This window comes from Lutjanus erythropterus, chromosome 8 (genome assembly GCF_056507025.1).
Source record: "Lutjanus erythropterus isolate fLutEry1 chromosome 8, fLutEry1.hap2, whole genome shotgun sequence".
In the NCBI taxonomy this organism is placed as follows: domain Eukaryota; kingdom Metazoa; phylum Chordata; class Actinopteri; order Lutjaniformes; family Lutjanidae; genus Lutjanus; species Lutjanus erythropterus.
Window position 1 is genome coordinate 23186040 of NC_139324.1, and position 13623 is coordinate 23199662.

At 40.3% G+C, this 13623-nt stretch overlaps 1 protein-coding gene across 1 annotated transcript in view; it reads right to left on the minus strand.

The window, feature by feature from the left end:
• Positions 1-810: 810 nt before the first annotated feature.
• man1a2 (mannosidase, alpha, class 1A, member 2) overlaps positions 811-13623 on the minus strand; it is a 153817-nt gene continuing 141004 nt past the window's right edge. The window contains exons 13-14 of the mRNA XM_084724956.1: positions 5109-5224; positions 811-2238 (exon numbers count right to left, since the gene is read on the minus strand). Coding sequence (XP_084581082.1) covers positions 2103-2238; positions 5109-5224 — 252 coding nt within the window. The 3' untranslated portion in view covers positions 811-2102. The remainder of the gene's footprint in view (positions 2239-5108; positions 5225-13623) is intronic.

Consider the following 13623-nt stretch of genomic DNA (forward strand, 5'->3'; position numbering starts at 1 on the left):
TTTTTAACCAGAAACAAATAATTTAATGCTCTTGCCATATTGACCAAACTCCCTTTGCAAAACTGTAAATCAGCTCTGGTTTGGTTGAAATGAACCATTAACTCACATCATTAGATGTGAAAATATTGGGAGATAAATTTCAACCAGAGTTGTTTATTAGTTTTAGGTTTATTTTGTTTCTGTCAAGTTTGAATGAAGCTGACAATGATAATGTTGAGTTTATAGTTTTGTAAAGGGAGTCTGTCTAGTTTGCTGAGATCCACAGAACAGCGGTTTCTGGTTAAACTTATTTTAGTCTTTGAAAAAGACGCTCTCTCTGTAGGGATCCTTTCCAAATTGTTGTCAGACACTTCAAATCTGAGCCTGTCAGTGTCAGCACTTTCAGTGGACATATTTTACTTACTTTGGTAGCTTAGTTTTGCTTCTCCTGGCTGCAGTTCCCCCCCCCCCCCCCCCCCCCCCTTCAACTCTGGACCACCTTTAAAAATTGTCCTCATTAGTCATTTAGACAAAAACGCGTTCAAGTTGAAAAACACCAGAATTACACTTTAACTTGATCAGACTTTTCAGAGTCATGTGAGTACCCTGAGACTAAAGGCCTCAGATTTGTATACTTTTTATTGTGGACAGGAGAGGTAGAGGTAAAAATGGAGGAGAGAGGAGGAGGTGTAAAAAATAAAAATAAAATCAGGAAATAAGAAAGGTGATGATGAATGATGGGAAATTTTAAAACAACAATGAGTTCAGGCAACTTAGAGACAGGTGGTCCAACTGGTGATATGAAGTTGAAAAGAGAAAATGTGGCATGAGTCTCAGCAGGGGGACACAGGAAAGTCTTCATTTATTCAGCTCTTTCAGTGCTAAACCTCTACCTTCATCTTCTTCATAGTCTTCCCATACAAAGTGCACAAATAAATGATTTACAGCAGAGGTTATTTAAAAAAAACACACACACACACACACACGCTTACACGCATTCATACATTAGCATGGTTGGGTTCTAGCCTCACAACGTATGAACTGAAAATGATGTGGAGTGATTTATGAGAAGGTGGGATGAAAAGGTGGATAAGCTAGGAAGAAACTATGTGATGGTTTGGTCAGAAAAATGTGGAAGAGGGTTTTTAAAAAAGCAGCATCCAAACAAGTAGCAGCAGAATGTTTTGGGGGGAAAAGTTGTGGCCCGGTGACATCTCTGACTGCAAGAGAAACTGGAAAGATGTCAAGAAAGATGTGTGGAGCAGTGAAGATTGGGAGGCCTGCTGCTGTCCCTGTGTAACTACTGTTCCTCTTACAATGGTCCACTTCTCTGAAAAAAAAAACGGAGGATTAGAGGAGGAGACTGTTGCCACAACCCGCCCTCGCACTGATGATGTGACGAGCTGCTAACAGCTAACAGTTCCAGGTCAGAGTTCATCGGATGAAGATTAAACAGGAAGTGGAATGGGGAGGGGTTGGGTTCAGGGAAAAGCGGAGGGCTTTGATTCAACCCTGTGTCCCCATTAATGATTTGTCCAAAAAAAAAAAAAAAAAAAAAAAAAAAAAAGCACATCCTATCAACAGACCCTGTAAAGTCCTCAAGTCTGTCTGCCTGGAAAAATGACACTTCCATCACTGCAGTGTCAAGCTGATCCTTCACAAATCCCCATATGCACTCTCAGTGCCTCAGCTTGAGTCTGTATGGGAGGAAAGTTTGGTCAAATCTCAAATAAACACTAAAAATAATAACAAAAAACTAAATCAAGCCTCTGATTTTGGAGCTCGGTCCTTCAGAGAAAAGAGTCAATTCAAGCCAGTCGTGAGGCTGAGCAGCAAACCCACCGTCTTTCCGAATTAAGCAGAGAAGACAGAGAGAGTCAAAGAGTAAAACGCAGAAGAGAGGCAGACTCGACGCCTGAGTCCTCTCCATGCTGCAGTGGTCTGTGCGGGAGGCTCTCTCTCCATCTCCTCTGGTTCATGTCTGCAGTCCAAAAGCCGTTGAGAGTCCATAGAGCTGAATGTAAGTTTGTCCAGTGTTGGTGGGTGGGTTTTTGGGCAGGCAGGCAGGAAGGCAGACAGGTGGCGCCCCCTGGTGCTGTGGTGGAGGAGGAGGGTCTGTCCGTCTACCGCTGAGCCGGCTCACTGCCAGGCAGGGTAATGTTGCCCAGGTGGAGGACAGGAAGTGGGTGAGCCTCCGTGTTGAAGACCCAACTCTCCAATGGCATCAGGTCGTCACTGGAGAACAACAGGTACAGATACCTGAAGGGGGGGTGGGTGGGGAGGGGGCAAAGAGGAATGAGGATGAGAGGGATTGGGTAAGGAAGGTGAAGGAGAAGAAAGAAGTGAATCATGAATCATGGCCACACAAACACTTTGTGCATTAAATTAAAGCAGATATGCTGTGGTGGCAAATCAAGGTCGAATGTTGGCACCATCATAAAGCCTGTTTTACACAGCCTGTTCAAAACAGCAATGTTGCGCCATTATTCCGCCTCACCATTTTGTACAAAACGTACAGACTATAAAATGGGTAGCGTAGGTAGCGATGGAACCAAACTGACGTCTGTGTAAAATGGAGGAGCCAGCAGGATTGGATACGACGCTGTTGTGTTACGTCACAGTTTTTGTCCCCCCTTTCTTTCTAAAATCACACAGTGGGGCAGCATTAATCCGGTTTCGTTTGGGTGAGTGTAAAAAAGCACAGTGTAATGACGAATCTTCAACTCTTCAAATGCCTCATACAATCTATACGACTAAATAGTTATGTAAATCAATAATCAACAACAATGATAATAATAGATCAGACACCTGCTTAAAATCTAAATCAAGTTTTCTTCACCTGATGAAATAATCTTCAAAAAAAACTACCTGTGTTTCTGATGCATTTTTGTGTACACATCCCAGTGAATTAAAACTTGAAAGATTTCAAGCTTTTATTTAAAACATGCTCACAACTCTTTAGAAAATCTAATTAACATTTAAATAAATGTGACAAACACACAAACTGCTGTAATGAAATTTCACATTTCAACAATAATCATTAAATGGTCAGGTCTATCTCAATATCCACAAAGTAGATCAACAGAAATTTGGATGCTTTTCAGTGTGACTGGCAGCCAATCAGCAGCTGTTTGACAGAGTCGCTGTATTGCTTTGATGTGATTGGCTCACAGACAGCAGGGACAAAGACTTAGAACAGATACACAGCAGAGGCTGCGTAACACCGAGGCATTCAAATGTCATCGTCTCAGAAAGTTACCAGCACAGTGTGACCTTTAACGAATTACAATCCAGAGACTAATTTTTACTGGCATTTGATGCTTTTTGGGTATTAAAGATAAAGACACATTAAAGATAAAAATGGGCAGATAAGTTGCTTCCTAGTAAAACAAAGTCTGACAAAGCAGCTAATAAGCCCCAGTTTGCTCTGTTTTATGATCATCTCTGTCGTGTCACACAGTTTGACCGACAGTAACAACTGTAAACTGAATTATATCAGGTCACTTTACATGTACAGTTTTGTCTGGAGGTGATAACATTCAAAGAGCTGCCAGCAGAGGGAATCAGAGAGCCACATTAGGCTTCACTTAACCCTCTGGGTCAAATTCTGCATTCAGAGCTTCTTCTCCCTTCATCCATCAGTGATGATGATATCTTCAAACCTTAGAGCTGCCCTTTACATAAACCAATCTTTAAAATACTTAGTGACAAGAAACAGAAGTGGAAAGAAATAACAACAGCTGCTACTGTGTTAAAGGGATAGTGCAGATTATTTGAAACGGGGTTGTGCAAGGTGCTTATCAGTGGTCAGTGTTTTAGCAACAGTAGATGCCCATCAGCACACCCGCAGTTAGGAGAAACTGAGAGAGGCACCAGTATGGAAGCTAAGCAATGTACTGCTCTTATGTGTACGCTATATTTTCGCCACTTTACCTTGCCACCAGACAACCAGGAAATGGTCATCATATAAGACAAACAGCGCTCTCTCCAAACCTGCCAGACCTCATAGCTGAAATCAGTGATTTTACCTCACAGAACACGGAAATTGCTGGTCTGCTGCTACTTCAACCTGTTAGTTTGTTTATGTTATTGCGTGAATTCAAACTATCCTTTTAAAACACAGAGGTCACACAATAACTAGTAACTGTCAAGGCAAGGTTTGAGGTGGATTTTTTTTAAGTGGTAAAAATGCCTTTGTTGCTGACCCTGTCCACAGCAGTACTTCGCTTAGCTTCCTGACCAAAACTCCTAACTGCTTGTCCAAACGGGGGACACGCTGTGTGTCATCTACTGTAGGAAATGCACTGACTGTAAGTACCTCACACAAACCCACTTCAAATAATCCAAACTATTCCTTTAACTTTGATTGCTGCCCTTAGAATATTAATGTTGATACGCAACACCTGAACAGAAAATGAGGGCTCTCAGGTGACTGGCTCTATGATAACCACTATGAAAATGTAAAAAAAAGTGAACTGAAGGTAAACATAAAATACCCAGTAATACGATTCAGAAAGCACATTTTAATTCTGACATATTGAAGGTTTTCAATTTAAATAATTTAAAACGCTGTTGTAATCTGTGTTGGACTATTTGAGCATGACAAAGGCTTCATTATGTTACTAAGTAGTTCTGATGCAGTAAAATTACAGGGAGTACGGACCAGTCAAGAGGCCACAGTGAGCTGTTAGACGTGACAGCCTGCACACCGTCAGCTCCTCAGCAACACGATCAGCTCCTCTCACTGTGCATCACTGCTGTGTGGAAAACTACTTGCACTATTTGTAGCATGAAATCAGATGGTGGTTGCTCATGTCCTGATGGAAAAGGGTCAATTATTGCCTGAGTTCTCTGTTAAAACAGATACATCAGCTGCTTTTCTATAGCATTCCTGACAAATAAGCTGCTCATCAGTCAAGCTGATTTTGCATTTGAGGCTTGTTTTTTGACACTGGAAGTCATTTTACTGCAAGTACTGGCAATCACTTTGTACCGACAGGTCCTTTAAATTAGAAAACCCACAACCCACCCACCGAACCATTGTATTAATCAAAAAAATGATTAATTAATCAATAAATGTACTGATGATTCATAAATCAAGCCAGTTAATCAACCCAATAGTGGCTTACTTGAGTGTCTCAGCCAGGAAGAAGCTCTGCTGCACATCATCATAGGTCGGGTTGGAGGAGTAGACGTCCTTCACTCCTGAGAAACCTCCACTCACCCTGCAGTACTTATCAATGGCCTGGAGGACAAGAGGAGAGAAGGAAGGAGAGAAGGTAAGGAAGAACAAATGGAGGGAAAAAGGAAAGAGGAACAGTAGTGGAAGAGGGAAGGAAGTTGGACAGAAAGAGAAAGAAAATAAAAAGGAATAGTGCAAGTGGTGGTGTGGAAATGGACAGAAATAGACAAGGAAGTCGGACAAAGGAGGCAAGAAAGAAAAGGGTAAAAGAGTGATGGGGGATCAAGTAGAGGAAGAAGAAACAAGGAGAAGCAAAAGGAAAAGGACAAAGAGAGAAAGTGGGGGAGAGTGAAGAGCACAAGTTTAATAAGCTTTCAAAAGCATGCTATAATTAATTTCTTTGCTTGTGACAGATTAGGCTGAGTCCTGGGGAGACACATACAGGAGACAGCAGCTGTAGAAAATGGGAGGAAAAGAAGATTACCACAAATGCCTCGCCCTGCCTCCCTTACATTTACATTTTATTCTCATATTTTCTTTTCGTCCCTCATCAACCAGAGGCAGCTTCATAATGAGGGAACACACTCAATTTTTTCACGTTATGCTGAATATGAAGGAGCTGCTGGGAATTTCCAAAAGTAAAACCTTTTCTTTAAACGAGGCAGAGCCTGTGCTGGTCTCTCAGGGGTCAGTTTTACAATCTCCTCATCAGGTTTCCTTTGCAATGAAAAAATGAGATTCAACTGGAAATTGTGGGATTTTCTTTTTCTAAACATGCCTTTTGTTCTCTGTTTTAAGTTGTTCTGATTTCTTTTTTTACAAGCTGTCTGAAATTTAAGGGATAGTTCAGATTATTTTTAGTGAGACTGTATGAGGTACTTATCGATCTACAGTGGATTACCTACAGTAGATGGTGGTTGACAGGCCCCCTCAGAGATGCAGTTACCAACATGGAAATTTAAGTATTGTACTGATGTGGACAGGATTGGCAGCAAAACATTTTTTTGGCCACTTAAAAATATCAATATTAACACACACAGAAACTGACCAACCAAGACAGTGGTAGACCAGCAACTCCTGTGTTCTGTGAGGTAAAGTTTCTGTTTATATAATGGTGATTTCTCATCAGAAAAAGCTATCTGATAGCCAAGTAAATCGGAGAATATATTATTATTATAGTGTGCATTTAAACTGACACAGATTATTTTAGGTGGGCTTTTTAAAGTGGCTAAAATAAAAAAAAAAACCCTGCAGCTTCTCCAAAATGGGGGCAAGCCAACTGACATCTGCTACGAGGGTAGTAAGTAATACACTGATTAAGTACCTCATACAAGCCCATCTCAAAAAACTTAACTATCCCTGTAAGAACAACAGCTTTTGAACCTTTAATGTGTGTATGCATTGATTTTAAGATACATTCAAGGCGGGGTTGAATCTGATTTGATGGGCATCAGATATATTTTCTTGAAGTCATATAAAAAGACATATGATGTCCATGCTTTTCAGGACAACTTTAAGCCACTTTTGTGGGTGGTTTGAATTGTGTTGTAAATCCTCCTCTCTGCCTATTCACTTTGGATTTCTAGGGTTTTATCTCAGATCCTCCAAACACGACAGATGTGATGTCAGTGTTTCAACAACAAACATGGGGGACAGCCAGTCAGATAACGGCAGAGCTTGGACTGCTTAAGTGGTGTGATGGCTGCATTTTCTTCTGAGACTCACAAAAACATCCAGAATAAGTAACAGTAAAACAACAGGTCTGTTGCATGCAGAGCTGTTAGTCAGAATAAATTCTGTAACCTTAGAAAAATCTAATTTAACATGTACTGTAAAATCTGATAAACTGAACAAAAATATCTATTTATTTCTGCTGATTTCCATCCTTAAATCAAAAATACATCAGAACAGCGGCTCTCCAAATGAAAGATGTATATATTAATAAATCATTTAACTGGAGTGCTGCCCTGCAGATGATTTTCACTTGGCACCAGCTACACAGTGAAGCTGAGCGTGTTGATTCTTTATCATTTCTAATAAACAGATCACACCACAGTAATCATATTCCTCAGTGCTTCTGTTAACCCAGAAGAACAGCAAATCAGCGGTGCAGCAAAACCAAGAAATTTTTCACATATACTGTAGTAATGGCACAACTGTGATGATGCTGTGCTGCAAATGTTATGCACTGCTTTGTCTGTAAGAGGTAACGGTGTATCCAGAAAAAAAGTCCAATTTGTGAGCAGATGCTCTCCTCATGTACACACACACACACAAAACACAAAACACACAATATATATGATTAAAAATGCAGCGATCGTCCAGCTGGTGATAGTGACAGTGCGCTATCACCTGTGTGCTCTATTGATTTACAATGAGGACTTGTTACAGTGAAATTGGTGCCTCCATAAAAATTCTGGCTGCATTACACTCCTGCTCATACCTTATCGACTTTCACCATTAACGCATGTAAATGAAAGCATTATCTCTGTCCTTGTCTTTCAGTCTCTCTCTCTCACGCACACAACACACACATCTTCTCCCTCCACCCTGTCCTCGAGTGACCATTTTGCTGTCAGCAGAAAATTCTGTTGCGAGGAGTTTGAATGGTAATTCCTGTTATTAATGGACTGCTGCACCCGACATGCGTTTGCCCTTCTGGATCCACACTGCAGTGTACCACAACAGTCTGTACTACACACACACACACACACACACACCAATATCAAGCCGAGTGCATCCTTCATTATGTCTAGGTGCTTAAAAAACCCTGAAGTCAAAAATACATATTTTTCCTTTTGCCTGTAGTGCTATTTATACATGTCTGCCTTCTCTCGAATATATCGGAACTAGATGAAGCACTAAAAAATATATTTGAAAAACTCAACAGCAATGTCTCTTTCCAGCAATCATGACCCGGTTACTCAACATAATCCACAAATCTTGTTGTGAGCAGTTTCATGTAGGAATTACTTTCTTTCTACCAACTGTATCAGTGCGCTAGCTATCTCAGCGGTGCTAATGTTACAACTCAGCCAAGGAAGTTGCCATTGTTTACATCCTGCGCCCTCTCGAGCACGAGCCTCTTGTCTATGAGTAGGTACATGCTCACTTCTGCTTTGTGATACAGTTGGTGGGTGTAGTTTGGTAGAAAGAAAATAATCCCAGCATGAAACTTCTCACAACAAGGTCTGTGGATTATCTTGAGTAACTGTGTCATGATTTCTGGAAAGAGACATTATTGCTGAGTTTATCAAGTGTATTTTTTTGGTGTTTGAAGCACCACAAACTGAGTGCAATTACATTCAAGAGAAGACACCTCTACAGCCAATATCTTCAAAACTTCAAAACTCACACCAAAACAATCTAGATGGTTAAATTACACTACAGGTAAGTGGAAAAAAGTCTATTTTAGATTTTGGAGTGAACTATCCCTTTAAACATGAGTCAGATTTGCACTCGAACAAATGATTTAGAGTCTGGGTACTTCAAATCTTCCTACTGAGTTTAAGTGTACCCAGGTTATCTGTAAGTGTTCCCAACGACCATCTGTGCTAAATAAATGATCTGATAAAAAGTCTACCTGTAGGAGGAGGAGGAGGAGCAGTGTGCAGCTACTAAAGACATATTTCACATCACAGCAGCTGGGCTTCACCTTCACACACTCTGACACACATGAGTAAAGCTGCGTGCACACAAATACACATGGATGAAACCCAGCCAGTGTTAATGGCTGCTGTTAGAAGAGGAAGCGTGACAAACAGAAGCAGGTTTGGTGTACCAGATGGATGTAGCTGGAGTACAGGGGGAGTGTGTGCATGAGTGTTTGTGTCAGTGTGTGTGTGAGAGACAGTGAGAGTGGAGCTACGCTTTGAGGCACCATGCAGAGAAGATCACAGGTGTTTGTGAGAAGAGTGTGTATGTGTATTTGTGGGGGATAAAGAGCCTGATAGAGAGTGGGACGTTGAGCTTCATGTGAACACAGAGAACACAGAGCCTCAGGTGTGACAAAGTTACTGCATGTGTGTGTGAAATAAGAAAGTAAGAAAAATGAAAAGAAATAAAATGATGCAGAAAGGACAAAGAAAAACATTTTAAAAGAGAGAGAAGAATAAATAAGTGGAGTAACCAAGGTGGCCTAAAGCCATACCAAACAATAATGTTAGGCAGATTCTGACTGTGTTCTCACTGGCAAAGTAAGTAATTCACAGTTGGATTCTTAAGTTGCACATGTGCTGATTTCTTACAATAACTGTACAGAACAGTATATGTGAGACACAGAAATGGAGATGCATTTCCAGAACTGGTCCAGAAATTGGAGAGATTTTTAATGGAACAGAATCAGAAATGAAGAGGATTCAGGGTTACTGATTCCCGAAAAATTTCTGCCAACTGTCCATCAGACTACACTGGTTTCATACACATCAATGCATGTCTATAGTATCTACAGTAAATTGGACTCGAGCAGCTTCATAAAAGACAAAAGACATGGATAACCAAAACATATCACCTATGATGGAAATACACTTGTAAGCATGGGAAAAGTCAATGCAGTTGGCATCCTCAACACTGTGGATCAAGTGTTGCACTTGGTGGGCAGATTGCTCTCCGAGTTGACAGGACACAGCATTCAAGTGTCTGGCAGGATGAGGGGAAGGGACTCTGTTTTTACACTGATGATGCTTGGAAACTGTCCGTAAAATTCCTTGCAAATCCATGTAAAACTGAACTAAATGCACCTGTAGACCACAGCCAGCCGCTGTCCAATAAGTCCCAATGGGCGTAAACTGGTTGAATAAATGCCTCGACTAATTAATCCAACGAAGAAAAAACGCCGCTGCCACCAGTCTGTAACCCTATTTTCTTGGTAATAAGCAGTTATAACTTCTCTTTGTGTACTTAAGCACACCCAAGTACACTCAACTTCACACTTTAGGGTTCACAGCAGGGTAAACAAAACAGTTGCACACATGGCACCACACTCATAACCTGTCCCCCCCCAAACAATGACAGGTAGGAACTAATTAGCTCTTAGACAAGAGGGACATTAAGAACAAACTTAAATACTACACATGTAAATGTGTTATTAAAACACAGTTAAAGTGCTGTAAATGATAATGAATTATCACATATAACAGCATTTGTAACAGTAAATTTAAATATATCATATACACAGTAAACTGCAGCTTAATAAGAAATTCAGAATCAGTAAAGTAACTTACTACAAAGAACCCAAAAATGTCATGTGTACAGTAGCTATGGTTACACTTGTAACAGGAACCAGCAATAATGCTCACTTTAGAAAGTGAGCATCTGATTGAAAATAAAACATGTTTTTAAAGTGATTGTAAAATGTTTAATGGCATAATTTAGTACTATCGATACTCGGTATCAGCAAGTGCCCAAATGCAAGTACTTCTACTCGGTCTGAAAAAAAGTGGTATTGATGCATCCCTAGTTTTAATTTTTTTCTCAAGTCTAGTTTTCATTGCTATTTCAGTTAAGTAAATGTTAATTCAAACCCAGTTTTAGTTTTTAGTTCAGTTCTAGAAAATATAATAACCTTGATCTGTGTTAGTATGTATGTATATGTGCAGTATTAAATAATGAAAGAGAGGCAAAGATGAGCCCTTCAGCACCAGCTCTCTTTAGTGTCACTCAAATCACACATTACAAACACACTTGCCAATGTGTCTGCTTGGCACATGGTTGCGTATGCACTTACTCCCACTCAGAAAAACAAAGAGAAGTAAATTCACTGCTTACAAATGGAGGAAAAAAGGTGACAAGCAGATTGGCAGGGGAAAGAGAAAAAAGGAGTGTATGAAAAGAGTCAGAGAAGGGGGGAAAAACGATGATGAGCAGGCCGGCTGAGATTTGGATGGAGAAAACACATCGACTGCTGTATAGAGGATGAGCTCTTTAATCCTCTGTCAGGAGGAGCAAAGCAGAGGAGGGAGAAGGAAAGGGAGAGCTTTCACTTTATGTTCAACTTTCATAAAGCTTTTTCATATCAAAACACAAAAGGAGGACTAAATAACTAATAACACCTGAAAGGCTCAGTGAAAATCTCAAATCCTCCTAAAGGTTCATGTTTCCAACACACAGAAAACAAACAAGACACTTTTTTGCTTTGTGTGTGTGAATATTACTGAAACAAATCCATATGTGCTGTATACATTGCTGGTCAAAACCTGAAGACAATACAAGAAACTGAGAGATACAAAGCCACTTTGGAGTTGGTGATTGGAGCTGCTGGAGCTCACATGAAGCTTAAAACAACTCCCTGACACAGACTGCCATAGGCGCAGGGGAAATGGCATTGAAACAGCCCTTTATTTTGCTTTTACATGCAGAGAGGAAAATGAAGGCTCATAATTACACAGCCTGACCTCAAACCTTAACTCATCTGGTGACTCAAAAGTCAACATTAAATTAGTTTGAGTTTTAACTGCAACAAAACAAGCTCATCTGACTGCTTATATATTTCCCTTTTTCTATTTTACACAAAGCACTAGTATAATCTATTGTATATTTTGGCGTTTAGATTCTTTTCTGATCAACTCCCAAATCAAATAGACAGCCCGTTTAATAGTACAGTGGTGCAAAGGAGATATTTTTTTTTTTTACGTATCTAGAACTAGGATTACTTAAAGGAAGGTTTGTAGAGTGTGAACTTGCAATTCATCTGTGATTGCGTGATTGTGCTTTAAAGCATTGGCTCATGCCACAAAGGAAACTGAATGTTCTCATATTTCTAAGTGCCTTCAACATCAGTGCCAAATTCAACCAAGCTGCCTGTACTTTCCTACCCCATTCATCTGTAATCATCACAAATGTACTCTCTGCTTTGGACCTCTAAAAACTGTGTCGTCTACTATAGAAGATGAACTGGTATAGCTGTGGTTCAGAGGTTGTGGCTCAGAGGTGGAGTGTAATACTAATCACTAACTGGAAGATCGGCGTTTGATCCCTGGTTCCTCCAGTCTGCATGCCGAACTTTCTTTGGGCAAGACACTGAAACATATATTGCTCCTGAAGGTGTTGCCTTTGGTGTGTGTGTGAATGAACATAAGATACTCCTGATGAGCAAGCTGGCACCCTGCAAAGCAGCCACTGCCATCAGTGTGTGAATGGGTGATTGTCAGCATGTAGTCTAAAGCGCTTTGAGTATTCGGATGGCCAGAAAGTCATATAAATGCAGCCCATTTACCGTTACTGTGGCTCAGTACAAACATGCATTAAAAATAAACTTTGAAAGGAAGAATGGATTTGGAAAAAGTCTGGGTGATCGAACTATGTTCAAATCATACTTAATTATTAATATGATTACAAATGCGAAGACAGTACTTTAAACTGCTCAGCATCAGCACTTCAAACCCATACACAGTCCAACAAATAATAGACAGAGCCTCCGTGATATCACTTATAGGTTTCTGAGAAGCCACTCTGAAGTGAATTATATGCAAATTCCCCCCTGTACAGTTGTCACGAAAGGAAGAAATTAGCTTTAGAGACCAAAACCATTTTTGTACCAGGCTGTAAACATGTTAATTACTGCTGTAGAGTTGGTCATTTTAATACGAGGATTTATGGGGATTGATTCACTTTTGGAACCAGACTTGAACCAGCCTTTTGGAAAATCCATGTTGGCTTCATTTTTCAGCCCTTGAGGCTGCCGCTTTGTAAAACCCCATTTAAACAATGTAACCAATTTGTTACATTTCTTACCACTGTTAAATGGGATCTTGCCATTCATAACCTCCCTCTTCTGTGATGCTCTGTCTGCAATTGTTATCAGGAGCAAGACATTAAAACAAGAGCTTATGATTCATCGAGGGAACTTCTCTATCATCCTTTCCCTGTTTCATGGCTGTCCTCCAGTTCGTGGCATCGCCAGGCCAATTCACACGTGCAAATTATTCTAGATCATCTCATTGCATTTTTTATGTCTAAGGCACATTGTCAATAGGTGCAGACCATAATGCTTTTGGAAGCAATAAGACAGAACTACAATCAATCAGAGAGAGAAAACGTGACATAGCATCGTTGTTACCAAACCTTACCAAATCCTGTCATACTACAAACACATCTTTCTTATCAACAAAAGCTTTAAGAGAAAATATACTGTCCAGATTGTTTAATACTGACACTGTGATAGTGGAGTCAACATGCAACATCAGTGGCAACCATCTTGTTTTTTTACGAAAATGCCTCAACAGCCAGTGAGGTGACATTCATCTTCATATCAAACCCACTCCATATTAGATAAACGGTCGTAACTGGCCTGACCAAATACAGGATGGATGGAAATCTGTCTGAATAGGAGGGGGACCAGACATAGCTGCCAGAGCAAATAAAACATGAGCTTGCAGATTCGTCTGATTCCCAGGTTATGTCCTCCATGTAACAATGCCAGAAACTGTTGAGCGCTTTAGCTCCTTTTTGTTTGGCAGAACAGG